General features: G+C 45.1%; 2 protein-coding genes across 2 annotated transcripts in view; both read right to left on the bottom strand.

Moving 5' to 3' along the window:
* Positions 1–848: 848 nt before the first annotated feature.
* Positions 849–5,380, bottom strand: LOC143321932 (intestinal mucin-like protein). The gene is made up of 18 exons (XM_076732685.1): positions 5,261–5,380; positions 4,900–5,074; positions 4,555–4,802; positions 4,202–4,385; positions 3,902–4,103; positions 3,605–3,780; positions 3,357–3,426; positions 3,049–3,149; positions 2,928–2,959; positions 2,656–2,833; positions 2,437–2,541; positions 2,297–2,337; positions 2,027–2,149; positions 1,811–1,909; positions 1,527–1,655; positions 1,396–1,435; positions 1,196–1,319; positions 849–1,059 (listed from the first exon to the last, which is right to left on the bottom strand). The coding sequence occupies exons 1-18, from the start codon at positions 5,363–5,365 to the stop codon at positions 849–851; spliced, it is 2,343 nt and encodes a 780-aa protein (XP_076588800.1). The 5' UTR covers positions 5,366–5,380.
* Positions 5,381–5,700: 320 nt separating this feature from the next.
* The window catches only part of muc2.1 (mucin 2.1), a 28,835-nt gene continuing 18,888 nt past the window's right edge, over positions 5,701–15,647 (bottom strand). Inside the window, exons 35-39 of the mRNA XM_076732439.1 lie at positions 14,334–14,420; positions 12,204–12,266; positions 11,892–11,951; positions 10,837–10,952; positions 5,701–5,851 (exon numbers count right to left, since the gene is read on the bottom strand). Of these exons, the coding sequence (XP_076588554.1) occupies positions 5,701–5,851; positions 10,837–10,952; positions 11,892–11,951; positions 12,204–12,266; positions 14,334–14,420 (477 nt within the window). The remainder of the gene's footprint in view (positions 5,852–10,836; positions 10,953–11,891; positions 11,952–12,203; positions 12,267–14,333; positions 14,421–15,647) is intronic.

Here is a 15,647-nt window from a genome sequence, read left to right as displayed (position 1 = left end):
ACATCAGCTTGATTTTATTTTTGCTCTTGTGAGCATGCTCAAATGAATTATTAGTCTAGTTGTATCCCTGTTTGAGACAAGGTGCCTTATCAGCTCAAATGTGACAAATGTCCTGCCTCTAATCAAAACTGGAACAGGCGAATTTGGCTAACTGTAAATCAACACATCCTCCCTCAGTCAACACAATGCATGTTCGAGAGAAACAAACTTTCCTCGTCATGCAGCTGTCCAGCTATGGGAGAGGTCCAAAGCCATGTTTGCCCTTGGAGGAGCTCCTACGTGAGTGTCTATTTGAGCACATGAAACACTTAATTACATTTGAGTAGCAAAGTAACTTTATATTCCACTGTAGTTTCCAAGAAACATAGATAAAACACTGAGTAAGCAGATTTTCACAAACAGCCTTTCAAGCTTTTATGAAACTAAGTGTTCTGGGGTGGGACACAGGCTGCATACTTATCCCACCAGTTGGAGTGACTGATCAAAATTATTACAATTGTGTGACTGCCATACATTACTGAGTGCTCTGTTTAAACATCATTATTTTGGCCTAATTTCTGCCAGGCCAAGCAGAGGAAGCCCAAGATGAATATGCAAGCCTTAGGTCAGTGAAATATGATTCAAAAGTCCTTTTAATTGATTATTTATTATTACAAATTAAAACAGTATGCCAACAATTAATGGCGGATTAGCACAAACAAGACAATGAAAGAGATGAGACATAAACAGAGTTGCATGTTTTAATTTGAATTGATAAATACTCTCTACAATGTGAAGTACTTTGTGAGAGATGTAATGATTGTTAAGACAATATGGGGAGAAACTTTTACATCCATTAATATTTTTTATCACAACAGTGTGAAGCTTCGCCTCCTGCGAGCAGGTTGTCCAGCAGCTCTGGTGCAGTCTGTGTGGCCACAGCTACACTCCTCCACATGGATGTATGTGTATGGAACCACGTCTCCATTCAAGCAGTGCAAGTCAACAGTGCGATTGCTGGAGCGTGACTCCTTACAGCAGGAGCAAGAATGCTCCATAGCAGCTGCTGCTGTAGAGTACCTGAAGGAAGCGGGGGAAGGGTTGATTACTACACTCAAAATCTGCACAAACTATGCCGATACATTTTAAAATTTCCAAATTTCAATAGGTTTTGACCTTCCAGAAGAAAGAGAAATACTAATAACACCATCCTCACTTGGTGAAAGTGCTGCAGGATCCTTCACAATATGGCATATCTACCACCTCGTAAGACTCACAGCCCCTGTGCATAACCTGGGTTTTCATGGATTTTAACGTGCAGGCCTTGTCCTTCTCCACACCTTTTCAAAAGAGAAACACAATTAGCTTTTCGTTTAAGTACCTTCTACCTAAGAGAAAACAAAATGTCATACTCACAAATGTTACAACAGCCATTTGCTGCAGTCTGAATTGTGTCCTAAGGAGGAAAATACACAACATCAACAAACTTTTATGTTTTAATTTCTTACAGACACAGTTAACTCTGATTCGTTGAAAGTGCTACTTACAGGCTGGCAGTTGCTCTGCTTGAATGGTGGGCAGATGACCTGTGAACTGATCACTGTTAAAGTCCCACCACTCTTAACACAAGTGTAACGCTCACACTTGTTCTCAGGTGGTGACCAGGTGTTTCCATGCTGGAAAGCAGTGAGACGGATGTGCAGACACACACACACACACACACACACACACACACACACACACACACACACACAGATATCAAAATACTGAGGAACTTAAGGCTATGAAACATGAATGTGGAGTCACAGCCAACAGAGTTGATCCAACTTACCATCAAGATCTGCTCGGTACCAGTAACATTGAGGACACAGTGTGCCTGCACACACTTCCCGCAGCATTCATCTGAATCAGTTTTCACATATTCATAGCCCTGAGAGGAACGGGGGAGTTAAGTTGCCAAGTGCAGTTTTACAAGTTCACCCTCCCACGAAACATATTCTGAGGAAAACAAGTTGCATTGTATGTACGGTGTGTTCAATTCTCTTACCATGTCACAGATTTGGTTACAATGACGAAACTCACAGGACATCTTGAATAAACCAGAATCGGGATTGACCTCATTTGTGCAGGTACAATCCTGACAATCATTTGCAGGAACTGAAGAACCAGGCTAGAAAATAAACAAGAAATGTATTCATACTTATGGTTTTAGCCATATTGAACTGTAAAAGTGCAGCAGTAACCACTAAATGATAAAAGTGACATATTAACAAATTATGTTACATATGATCTTCATGTTTCCATTTTTTTTTTTTACCTTGTATTCAATGTCGTCATGGACACAAACTCTTTTAGGTTCTATCAAACAGTAAGACAATGGAAATTACATAAAAGTGTCTCTGCAGTCATGATTTGAGGTTTTATATATATATTCAAACTGAGAATTAATGAGCTCACCACACAGCTGCTCTGGACAGCATCTTCCCTCAGGAACACTGACAAATGGCATATATCCGACTGGACAATACATGTTGTTGACTGGGCAAGTGCTGCTGTCACATTCTTTGATAAAACAGTGACAGTAGGTAGTTAAGAGGCATCCTCAAGAATGTTAATCAATGTATAGCATTATGAAAACTCCAGAAGACAAATGTGCATTGATGCTACATGTCTTACTGCAAACTACGGCAGGGCAGCAGATATCCGATGGATTAGTTTCTTTGACAAGCACAAACCCTGGACCAGCGCAGTTTGTTAGGGGTGATGCCGGACACTCCTTAGGTTTGCATGTCACAGTCTTGGTAGACTCCTCACAGATGCAGTTTTGGCATTTGTACTCAAAACGCTCATTAAACTGAAAGAATAAACCACAGTAGTGACTTAATTGTCTCTTGCAAGCCAACACAGGTTATGATTTTAACTGAATATGAATAAGAGACTTAGCTCACCTCACGAGGAATGCCCTCAGGATCAAGACATCCTGTTGGAAAATGAGCAATCGTCTAGGCCTTCATGATTGATACGACATATTCAGATCAATGATGACTTGAAGAGATACACCGCACTTACCACACTTATCAACACAGATGGCAGAATCTTTGCTGAAGAGTTTCATTCCATCGGGACAAAAGCAGCCCTCAGTAGTGAACTTCGTGAATGGTTCATTCAGACTATAATATTGAATTATCAAGAAACAGTTAGTTTGTGTTATTTCTCTCAGATCTCACAGTTTATTTAATACACTGCATTCTTGTCTGCATACTACCTCTATATTGTTAACAGTAAATGTTGATTGCCACAATCCATTATGATCAAGGAAATGTTAATGTGCACAGTGAACTGGAAAATGAATATGCTTAATTTTTGTTGACACTTACTTGTTTTCACAAGTTGGCTGTTCTGCAGGACCACATGGCTTGTAAACTTTGTTTGATGGGCAGCTGCTTGCTGTTAGTGAAGAATAGTTCTTTTAAAAATACATACTGCCTACCTACTGTATATACTGTAATAAAATCTTCATTAACCTGTGCATGTGTGCTAGATGCAACAAAGTCAAATAAATGAGTCCCCCCTCCTGATTCCATTGATCCCAGCATTTACAGTAAAACAATGAGGGGGTGCTTACCACACAGTGTGGTGTGGTTCCTCCAGTGAAGACAAACTCCTGCCTGAGCACAGGCAGCAGCATAACTCTGCAAACTTGTGCACTCCACTGCTGGGTTGGACACATGGCAGCTATCGAAAACACAACCTTGGTAGAATTTGTCAGGAGAGACAAAGGAATGGCACTCTGCAAAGACACTGTGAAGCAAAACCAAGCAAAAACAAACAAACAAACAAAAAAGTAATTGTGTTTTAACTGCAGCATGTCAAAGTTATGGGGATGAATGTGAACTACTACATTGGATTAGATAATGTCTACCTGCTCTTAAGCAAATCACACATGGAGTCTGGTTTGCATGGAACTAAGGATAGACGTTCAGGTATACTGCTGACAGGAGGTATCTGGCAGTTGGGTTGTTCAATGTTTTTTGCAGGCCAATAGTCAGCCATTATGGCACAACTTTCCACCAGTTTGCCGTCAGGCAACATGCAGTCATCACTCTGGTTGTTATTGCATGTTCCTGATGGAAGAGTCACAAAACAATTAATATTACAGTCAAACCTCAAATAAACAATTTACCAATATGGCCACTGGAGAGAGAGAGAGAGATGTTCTTACCACAATGGCCCCGTGTGTTTCTGCCAAAGTGTTGAAAAGGAAGGGTGACACTAAAGCCAGTTATTCCAAATGTAATGACCACTTCAAGATGAGGGATCTCAAAAATCAAGTTATTGCCAGAATTTAAGACCTTAACATCACCTTGTGAATAAGGTAGATTCAAATGGACTCCATCTTTGAGTGCCTGCAGGAAAAAAGTAAAAACACTATATGACAAGAAACAATGTCCTTTACTATGACACAGTAAGATCCATCATTGCTATTTCATCCACATTGACAGAAAAAATTGACTTAAAGTTAGTCTAGTGAGTTTTTAAGAATGTGCAATAAAGCTTTCATATGACCATAAATACCTCTAAAAGTGCTTGTCCAATAGGGTTATGATTCTTGAATGTGATAACTAGTGATCTGTATGATATAGTTATCAATCGTGAACAAGAAACATCCTCAGTAGGATTGCAAAATACATTGTCAATATAAATCTTCAAGTCATGTACTGATGAAATCTCTTCCATCAAGACATAAGTACAGTTTCCCTGATAACTGTAGTACAATCCATCAAATGTGATGTAATGAGGATCTCCCCAGCCTTCACATACACCTGAAAAGAACCAAAAACTGTGAACATTCTAAAATTTGCTTAACAGAAACATGTGAGTCAATAAGTATGTCATCCTTTTAACCACAGAATAACTTACAGTCACAAGCGGAATAATAGCAGCAGTGGTACTCATCATATACAAGAACTGGTTTCTTCCCATTAGCACAAGTGATGTTCTCAATGGGTGGACATTCATATGGTATGATTTCAACTGTATTATTCTCAATACATTTGGCCATGGTGCAGTTGCACAAGAAGAAGGTCTCATTTTGCTGGCATAAAGAGAAAAAAAATTAGAAAAATCAATCATATTTTGAAGTATTTTGCAACAAATGCAAGAAAGCTTGTTTCCTTTTCATGTGCAAATGGACAAGGTTATTAAATATCTGTAAGAAATAGCATAAAGAAATAACATGCAATTTATATTGTTAATGTTTTCGATAAATAAAGACACTTACCGTTACATTCCATTCAGGGCAAATAGGTACAAAAGGTGTGGGTGAAGGCGGGGTAGGACAAATTTCTGTCTTATTGTTAAGCTGACAAATATCAGAACATATCATTGTGAGACATAGACCTGATCCAATGTGTTCCTTGTCAAATATTACCTCCCCTGAAGGTAGGAAAAAAGAAGAGTAAATCAAACAGTGCGATACCTTAACAAAACTGGCATCTCATTTAGCTTGTCACTGTCAAAGACATAATAGCCATATATCTTTTCTTACCTGGCAAATAATGCCTGCCATTAACTACACAGAAGCATTGTGTAGTGGTTGTTGTTGGAAAGTGGCTGACAACAGAATCAGTTGATGGATGCACTGGTGGACCAGTTACAGGTGATTCAAATGTTGTTAAAGTTGTGGAAACAGTTGTTGGACTTTCAGTTGTGCTTGGAGTTTCAGTTGGTAGTGTTGTAGCTTTTGTGGTTGTGGGTGGCTCTGCAGATGTAGTGGTTGGTTGGGTTGTAGATTTTGTGGTTGTGGTTGGCCCTGCAGTTGTAGTCGGAGATTCCGTTGACAGGGCTGTAGAAATTGTGGTTGTGGTTGGCCCTGCAGTTGTAGTCGGAGATTCCGTTGATGAGGTTGTAGATTTTGTGGTTGTGGTTGGCCCTGCAGTTGTAGTAGAAGATACCGTTGATGGTGTTGTAGATTTTGTGGTTGTGGTTGGCCCTACAGTTGTACTCGAAGATTCCGTTGACAGGCTTGTAGATATTGTGGTTGTGGTTGGCCCTGCAGTTGTAGTAGGAGATACCGTTGATGAGGTTGTAGATTTTGTGGTTGTGGTTGGCCCTGCAGTTGTAGTCGAAGATTCCGTTGACAGGCTTGTGGATATTGTGGTTATGGTTGGCACTGGAGTTGTAGTCGGAGATACCGTTGATGAGGTTGTAGATATTGTGGTTGTGGATGGCCCTGCAGTTGTAGTGGGAGATACCGTTGATGGTGTTGTAGATATTGTGGTTGTGGTTGGCCCTGCAGTTGTAGTCGAAGATACCGTTGATGGGGTTGTAGATTTTGTGGTTGTGGTTGGCCCTGCAGTTGTAGTAGGAGATACCGTTGATGGTGTTGTAGATTTTGTGGTTGTGGTTGGCCCTGCAGTTGTAGTGGGAGATTCCGTTGATGGGGTTGTAGATTTTGTGGTTGTGGTTGGCACTGCAGTTGTAGTAGGAGATACAGTCGATGAGGTTGTAGATTTTGTGGTTGTGGTTGGCACTGGAGTTGTAGTCGGAGATACAGTTGATGGGGTTGTAGATTTTGTGGTTGTGGTTGGCCCTGCAGTTGTAGTAGGAGATACCGTTGATGGGGTTGTAGATTTTGTGGTTGTGGTTGGCCCTGCAGTTGTAGTAGGAGATACCGTTGATGGGGTTGTAGATTTTGTGGTTGTGGTTGGCCCTGCAGTTGCAGTAGGAGATTCCGTTGATGGTGTTGTAGATGCTGTGGTTGTGGTTGGCCCTGCAGTTGTAGTGGCAGATTCCGTTGATGAGGGTCTAGATATTGTGGTTGTGGATGGCCCTGCAGTTGTAGTAGGAGATACCGTTGACGGGGTTGTAGATTTTGTGGTTGTGGTTGGCCCTGCAGTTGTAGTAGGAGATACCGTTGACAGGGTTGTAGATTTTGTGGTTGTGGTTGGCACTGCAGTTGTAGTGGGAGATACCGTTGAGGGGGTTGTAGATTTTGTGGTTGTGGTTGGCCCTGCAGTTGTAGTAGGAGATACCGTTGACGGGGTTGTAGATTTTGTGGTTGTGGTTGGCCCTGCAGTTGTAGTAGGAGATACCGTTGATGGGGTTGTAGATTTTGTGGTTGTGGTTGGCCCTGCAGTTGTAGTAGGAGATACGATTGATGGTGTTGTAGATTTTGTGGTTGTGGTTGGCCCTGCAGTTGTAGTAGGAGATACCGTTGACAGGGTTGTAGATTTTGTGGTTGTGGTTGGCACTGGAGTTGTCGTCGGAGATCCAGTCGATGAGGTTGTAGATATTGTGGTTGTGGATGGCCCTGCAGTTGTAGTAGGAGATACCGTTGAGGGGGTTGTAGATTTTGTGGTTGTGGTTGGCCCTGCAGTTGTAGTAGGAGATTCCGTTGATGAGGTTGTAGATATTGTGGTTGTGGTTGGCACTGGAGTTGTAGTCGGAGATACCGTTGATGGGGTTGTAGATTTTGTGGTTGTGGTTGGCCCTGCAGTTGTAGTAGGAGATACCGTTGACAGGGTTGTAGATTTTGTGGTTGTGGTTGGCACTGGAGTTGTCGTCGGAGATCCAGTCGATGAGGTTGTAGATATTGTGGTTGTGGATGGCCCTGCAGTTGTAGTAGGAGATACCGTTGAGGGGGTTGTAGATTTTGTGGTTGTGGTTGGCCCTGCAGTTGTAGTCGAAGATTCCGTTGATGAGGTTGTAGATTTTGTGGTTGTGGTTGGCCCTGTAGTTGTAGTCGAAGATTCCGTTGATGGGGTTGTAGATTTTGTGGTTGTGGTTGGCCCTGCAGTTGTAGTAGGAGATACCGTTGATGGGGTTGTAGATTTTGTGGTTGTGGTTGGCCCTGCAGTTGTAGTAGGAGATTCCGTTGATGAGGTTGTAGATTTTGTGGTTGTGGATGGCCCTGCAGTTGTAGTAGGAGATACCGTTGATGGTGTTGTAGATTTTGTGGTTGTGGTTGGCCCTGCAGTTGTAGTAGGAGATACCGTTGATGGGGTTGTAGATTTTGTGGTTGTGGTTGGCCCTGCAGTTGTAGTGGGAGATACCGTTGATGGGGTTGTAGATTTTGTGGTTGTGGTTGGCACTGCAGTTGTAGTAGGAGATACAGTCGATGAGGTTGTAGATATTGTGGTTGTGGATGGCCCTGCAGTTGTAGTAGGAGATACCGTTGAGGGGGTTGTAGATTTTGTGGTTGTGGTTGGCCCTGCAGTTGTAGTAGGAGATTCCGTTGATGGTGTTGTAGATGCTGTGGTTGTGGTTGGCCCTGCAGTTGTAGTGGCAGATTCCGTTGATGAGGGTCTAGATATTGTGGTTGTGGATGGCCCTGCAGTTGTAGTAGGAGATACCGTTGAAGGGGTTGTAGATTTTGTGGTTGTGGTTGGCCCTGTAGTTGTAGTAGGAGATACCGTTGACAGGGTTGTAGATTTTGTGGTTGTGGTTGGCACTGGAGTTGTCGTCGGAGATCCAGTCGATGAGGTTGTAGATATTGTGGTTGTGGATGGCCCTGCAGTTGTAGTAGGAGATACCGTTGAGGGGGTTGTAGATTTTGTGGTTGTGGTTGGCACTGCAGTTGTAGTAGGAGATACAGTCGATGAGGTTGTAGATATTGTGGTTGTGGATGGCCCTGCAGTTGTAGTAGGAGATACCGTTGAGGGGGTTGTAGATTTTGTGGTTGTGGTTGGCCCTGCACTTGTTGTAGTCGAAGATTCCGTTGATGGGGTTGTAGATTTTGTGGTTGTGGTTGGCCCTGCAGTTGTAGTAGGAGATTCCGTTGAAAGTGTTGTAGATTTTGTGGTTGTGGTTGGCCCTGCAGTTGTAGTAGGAGATACCGTTGATGGGGTTGTAGATTTTGTGGTTGTGGTTGGCCCTGCAGTTGTAGTAGGAGATACCGTTGATGGGGTTGTAGATTTTGTGGTTGTGGGTGGCCCTGCAGTTGTAGTAGGAGATACCGTTGATGGTGTTGTAGATGCTGTGGTTGTGGTTGGCCCTGCAGTTGTAGTGGCAGATTCCGTTGATGAGGGTCTAGATATTGTGGTTGTGGATGGCCCTGCAGTTGTAGTAGGAGATACCGTTGACGGGGTTGTAGATTTTGTGGTTGTGGTTGGCCCTGCAGTTGTAGTAGGAGATACCGTTGACAGGGTTGTAGATTTTGTGGTTGTGGTTGGCACTGGAGTTGTAGTGGGAGATACCGTTGAGGGGGTTGTAGATTTTGTGGTTGTGGTTGGCCCTGCAGTTGTAGTAGGAGATACCGTTGACGGGGTTGTAGATTTTGTGGTTGTGGTTGGCCCTGCAGTTGTAGTAGGAGATACCGTTGATGGGGTTGTAGATTTTGTGGTTGTGGTTGGCCCTGCAGTTGTAGTAGGAGATACGATTGATGGTGTTGTAGATTTTGTGGTTGTGGTTGGCCCTGCAGTTGTAGTAGGAGATACAGTTGACAGGGTTGTAGATTTTGTGGTTGTGGTTGGCACTGGAGTTGTCGTCGGAGATCCAGTCAATGAGGTTGTAGATATTGTGGTTGTGGATGGCCCTGCAGTTGTAGTAGGAGATACCGTTGAGGGGGTTGTAGATTTTGTGGTTGTGGTTGGCCCTGCAGTTGTAGTAGGAGATTCCGTTGATGAGGTTGTAGATATTGTGGTTGTGGTTGGCACTGGAGTTGTAGTCGGAGATACCGTTGATGGGGTTGTAGATTTTGTGGTTGTGGTTGGCCCTGCAGTTGTAGTAGGAGATACCGTTGATGGGGTTGTAGATTTTGTGGTTGTGGTTGGCCCTGCAGTTGTAGTAGGAGATACCGTTGATGGGGTTGTAGATTTTGTGGTTGTGGATGGCCCTGCAGTTGTAGTAGGAGATACCGTTGATGGTGTTGTAGATTTTGTGGTTGTGGTTGGCCCTGCAGTTGTAGTAGGAGATACCGTTGATGGGGTTGTAGATTTTGTGGTTGTGGTTGGCCCTGCAGTTGTAGTGGGAGATACCGTTGATGGGGTTGTAGATTTTGTGGTTGTGGTTGGCACTGCAGTTGTAGTAGGAGATACAGTCGATGAGGTTGTAGATATTGTGGTTGTGGATGGCCCTGCAGTTGTAGTAGGAGATACCGTTGAGGGGGTTGTAGATTTTGTGGTTGTGGTTGGCCCTGCACTTGTTGTAGTCGAAGATTCCGTTGATGGGGTTGTAGATTTTGTGGTTGTGGTTGGCCCTGCAGTTGTAGTAGGAGATTCCGTTGAAGGTGTTGTAGATTTTGTGGTTGTGGTTGGCCCTGCAGTTGTAGTAGGAGATTCCGTTGATGGGGTTGTAGATTTTGTGGTTGTGGTTGGCCCTGCAGTTGTAGTAGGAGATACCGTTGATGGGGTTGTAGATTTTGTGGTTGTGGTTGGCCCTGCAGTTGTAGTAGGAGATACCGTTGATGGTGTTGTAGATGCTGTGGTTGTGGTTGGCCCTGCAGTTGTAGTGGCAGATTCCGTTGATGAGGGTCTAGATATTGTGGTTGTGGATGGCCCTGCAGTTGTAGTAGGAGATACCGTTGATGGGGTTGTAGATTTTGTGGTTGTGGTTGGCCCTGCAGTTGTAGTAGGAGATACCGTTGACAGGGTTGTAGATTTTGTGGTTGTGGTTGGCACTGGAGTTGTAGTGGGAGATACCGTTGAGGGGGTTGTAGATTTTGTGGTTGTGGTTGGCACTGCAGTTGTAGTAGGAGATACAGTCGATGAGGTTGTAGATATTGTGGTTGTGGTTGGCACTGCAGTTGTAGTAGGAGATACAGTCGATGAGGTTGTAGATATTGTGGTTGTGGATGGCCCTGCAGTTGTAGTAGGAGATACCGTTGATGGTGTTGTAGATTTTGTGGTTGTGGTTGGCCCTGCAGTTGTAGTAGGAGATACCGTTGATGGGGTTGTAGATTTTGTGGTTGTGGTTGGCCCTGCAGTTGTAGTGGGAGATACCGTTGATGGGGTTGTAGATTTTGTGGTTGTGGTTGGCACTGCAGTTGTAGTAGGAGATACAGTCGATGAGGTTGTAGATATTGTGGTTGTGGATGGCCCTGCAGTTGTAGTAGGAGATACCGTTGAGGGGGTTGTAGATTTTGTGGTTGTGGTTGGCCCTGTAGTTGTAGTAGGAGATTCCGTTGATGGTGTTGTAGATGCTGTGGTTGTGGTTGGCCCTGCAGTTGTAGTGGCAGATTCCGTTGATGAGGGTCTAGATATTGTGGTTGTGGATGGCCCTGCAGTTGTAGTAGGAGATACCGTTGAAGGGGTTGTAGATTTTGTGGTTGTGGTTGGCCCTGTAGTTGTAGTAGGAGATACCGTTGACAGGGTTGTAGATTTTGTGGTTGTGGTTGGCACTGGAGTTGTCGTCGGAGATCCAGTCGATGAGGTTGTAGATATTGTGGTTGTGGATGGCCCTGCAGTTGTAGTAGGAGATACCGTTGAGGGGGTTGTAGATTTTGTGGTTGTGGTTGGCACTGCAGTTGTAGTAGGAGATACAGTCGATGAGGTTGTAGATATTGTGGTTGTGGATGGCCCTGCAGTTGTAGTAGGAGATACCGTTGAGGGGGTTGTAGATTTTGTGGTTGTGGTTGGCCCTGCACTTGTTGTAGTCGAAGATTCCGTTGATGGGGTTGTAGATTTTGTGGTTGTGGTTGGCCCTGCAGTTGTAGTAGGAGATTCCGTTGACGGGGTTGTAGATTTTGTGGTTGTGGATGGCCCTGCAGTTGTAGTAGGAGATACCGTTGATGGTGTTGTAGATTTTGTGGTTGTGGTTGGCCCTGCAGTTGTAGTAGGAGATACCGTTGATGGGGTTGTAGATTTTGTGGTTGTGGTTGGCCCTGCAGTTGTAGTGGGAGATACCGTTGATGGGGTTGTAGATTTTGTGGTTGTGGTTGGCACTGCAGTTGTAGTAGGAGATACAGTCGATGAGGTTGTAGATATTGTGGTTGTGGATGGCCCTGCAGTTGTAGTAGGAGATACCGTTGAGGGGGTTGTAGATTTTGTGGTTGTGGTTGGCCCTGCAGTTGTAGTAGGAGATTCCGTTGATGGTGTTGTAGATGCTGTGGTTGTGGTTGGCCCTGCAGTTGTAGTGGCAGATTCCGTTGATGAGGGTCTAGATATTGTGGTTGTGGATGGCCCTGCAGTTGTAGTAGGAGATACCGTTGAAGGGGTTGTAGATTTTGTGGTTGTGGTTGGCCCTGTAGTTGTAGTAGGAGATACCGTTGACAGGGTTGTAGATTTTGTGGTTGTGGTTGGCACTGGAGTTGTCGTCGGAGATCCAGTCGATGAGGTTGTAGATATTGTGGTTGTGGATGGCCCTGCAGTTGTAGTAGGAGATACCGTTGAGGGGGTTGTAGATTTTGTGGTTGTGGTTGGCACTGCAGTTGTAGTAGGAGATACAGTCGATGAGGTTGTAGATATTGTGGTTGTGGATGGCCCTGCAGTTGTAGTAGGAGATACCGTTGAGGGGGTTGTAGATTTTGTGGTTGTGGTTGGCCCTGCACTTGTTGTAGTCGAAGATTCCGTTGATGGGGTTGTAGATTTTGTGGTTGTGGTTGGCCCTGCAGTTGTAGTAGGAGATTCCGTTGAAGGTGTTGTAGATTTTGTGGTTGTGGTTGGCCCTGCAGTTGTAGTAGGAGATACCGTTGATGGGGTTGTAGATTTTGTGGTTGTGGTTGGCCCTGCAGTTGTAGTAGCAGATACCGTTGATGGGGTTGTAGATTTTGTGGTTGTGGGTGGCCCTGCAGTTGTAGTAGGAGATACCGTTGATGGTGTTGTAGATGCTGTGGTTGTGGTTGGCCCTGCAGTTGTAGTGGCAGATTCCGTTGATGAGGGTCTAGATATTGTGGTTGTGGATGGCCCTGCAGTTGTAGTAGGAGATACCGTTGACGGGGTTGTAGATTTTGTGGTTGTGGTTGGCCCTGCAGTTGTAGTAGGAGATACCGTTGACAGGGTTGTAGATTTTGTGGTTGTGGTTGGCACTGGAGTTGTAGTGGGAGATACCGTTGAGGGGGTTGTAGATTTTGTGGTTGTGGTTGGCCCTGCAGTTGTAGTAGGAGATACCGTTGACGGGGTTGTAGATTTTGTGGTTGTGGTTGGCCCTGCAGTTGTAGTAGGAGATACCGTTGATGGGGTTGTAGATTTTGTGGTTGTGGTTGGCCCTGCAGTTGTAGTAGGAGATACGATTGATGGTGTTGTAGATTTTGTGGTTGTGGTTGGCCCTGCAGTTGTAGTAGGAGATACAGTTGACAGGGTTGTAGATTTTGTGGTTGTGGTTGGCACTGGAGTTGTCGTCGGAGATCCAGTCAATGAGGTTGTAGATATTGTGGTTGTGGATGGCCCTGCAGTTGTAGTAGGAGATACCGTTGAGGGGGTTGTAGATTTTGTGGTTGTGGTTGGCCCTGCAGTTGTAGTAGCAGATACCGTTGATGGGGTTGTAGATTTTGTGGTTGTGGATGGCCCTGCAGTTGTAGTAGGAGATACCGTTGATGGGGTTGTAGATTTTGTGGTTGTGGTTGGCCCTGCAGTTGTAGTAGCAGATACCGTTGATGGGGTTGTAGATTTTGTGGTTGTGGGTGGCCCTGCAGTTGTAGTAGGAGATACCGTTGATGGTGTTGTAGATGCTGTGGTTGTGGTTGGCCCTGCAGTTGTAGTGGCAGATTCCGTTGATGAGGGTCTAGATATTGTGGTTGTGGATGGCCCTGCAGTTGTAGTAGGAGATACCGTTGACGGGGTTGTAGATTTTGTGGTTGTGGTTGGCCCTGCAGTTGTAGTAGGAGATACCGTTGACAGGGTTGTAGATTTTGTGGTTGTGGTTGGCACTGGAGTTGTAGTGGGAGATACCGTTGAGGGGGTTGTAGATTTTGTGGTTGTGGTTGGCCCTGCAGTTGTAGTAGGAGATACCGTTGACGGGGTTGTAGATTTTGTGGTTGTGGTTGGCCCTGCAGTTGTAGTAGGAGATACCGTTGATGGGGTTGTAGATTTTGTGGTTGTGGTTGGCCCTGCAGTTGTAGTAGGAGATACGATTGATGGTGTTGTAGATTTTGTGGTTGTGGTTGGCCCTGCAGTTGTAGTAGGAGATACAGTTGACAGGGTTGTAGATTTTGTGGTTGTGGTTGGCACTGGAGTTGTCGTCGGAGATCCAGTCAATGAGGTTGTAGATATTGTGGTTGTGGATGGCCCTGCAGTTGTAGTAGGAGATACCGTTGAGGGGGTTGTAGATTTTGTGGTTGTGGTTGGCCCTGCAGTTGTAGTAGGAGATTCCGTTGATGAGGTTGTAGATATTGTGGTTGTGGTTGGCACTGGAGTTGTAGTCGGAGATACCGTTGATGGGGTTGTAGATTTTGTGGTTGTGGTTGGCCCTGCAGTTGTAGTAGGAGATACCGTTGACGGGGTTGTAGATTTTGTGGTTGTGGTTGGCACTGGAGTTGTCGTCGGAGATCCAGTCGATGAGGTTGTAGATATTGTGGTTGTGGATGGCCTTGCAGTTGTAGTAGGAGATACCGTTGAGGGGGTTGTAGATTTTGTGGTTGTGGTTGGCCCTGCAGTTGTAGTCGAAGATTCCGTTGATGGGGTTGTAGATTTTGTGGTTGTGGTTGGCCCTGTAGTTGTAGTCGAAGATTCCGTTGATGGGGTTGTAGATTTTGTGGTTGTGGTTGGCCCTGCAGTTGTAGTAGGAGATACCGTTGATGGGGTTGTAGATTTTGTGGTTGTGGTTGGCCCTGCAGTTGTAGTGGGAGATACCGTTGATGGGGTTGTAGATTTTGTGGTTGTGGTTGGCCCTGCAGTTGTAGTAGGAGATTCCGTTGATGGTGTTGTAGATGCTGTGGTTGTGGTTGGCCCTGCAGTTGTAGTGGCAGATTCCGTTGATGAGGGTCTAGATATTGTGGTTGTGGATGGCCCTGCCGTTGTAGTAGGAGATACCGTTGACGGGGTTGTAGATTTTGTGGTTGTGGTTGGCCCTGCAGTTGTAGTAGGAGATACCGTTGACAGGGTTGTAGATTTTGTGGTTGTGGTTGGAACTGGAGTTGTCGTCGGAGATCCAGTCGATGAGGTTGTAGATATTGTGGTTGTGGTTGGCCCTGCAGTTGTAGTAGGAGATACAGTTGACAGGGTTGTAGATTTTGTGGTTGTGGTTGGCCCTGCAGTTGTAGTAGGAGATTCCGTTGATGGTGTTGTAGATGCTGTGGTTGTGGTTGGCCCTGCAGTTGTAGTGGCAGATTCCGTTGATGAGGGTCTAGATATTGTGGTTGTGGATGGCCCTGCAGTTGTAGTAGGAGATACCGTTGACGGGGTTGTAGATTTTGTGGTTGTGGTTGGCCCTGCAGTTGTAGTAGGAGATACCGTTGACAGGGTTGTAGATTTTGTGGTTGTGGTTGGAACTGGAGTTGTCGTCGGAGATCCAGTCGATGAGGTTGTAGATATTGTGGTTGTGGTTGGCCCTGCAGTTGTAGTAGGAGATACAGTTGACAGGGTTGTAGATTTTGTGGTTGTGGTTGGCCCTGCAGTTGTAGTAGGAGATACCGTTGATGGTGTTGTAGATATTGTGGTTGTGGTTGGCCCTGCAGTTGTAGTAGGAGATACCATTGAGGGGGTTGTAGATTTTGTGGTTGTGGTTGGCCCTGCAGTTGTAGTAGGAGATACCGTTGAGGGGGTTGTAGATTTTGTGGTTGTGGTTGGCCCTGC

Source organism: Chaetodon auriga, chromosome 6 (genome assembly GCF_051107435.1).
Source record: "Chaetodon auriga isolate fChaAug3 chromosome 6, fChaAug3.hap1, whole genome shotgun sequence".
In the NCBI taxonomy this organism is placed as follows: Eukaryota; Metazoa; Chordata; class Actinopteri; order Chaetodontiformes; family Chaetodontidae; genus Chaetodon; species Chaetodon auriga.
The sequence above is the reverse complement of the archived record's forward strand: the minus strand, read 5'-3'. Positions and strand labels throughout refer to the sequence as shown.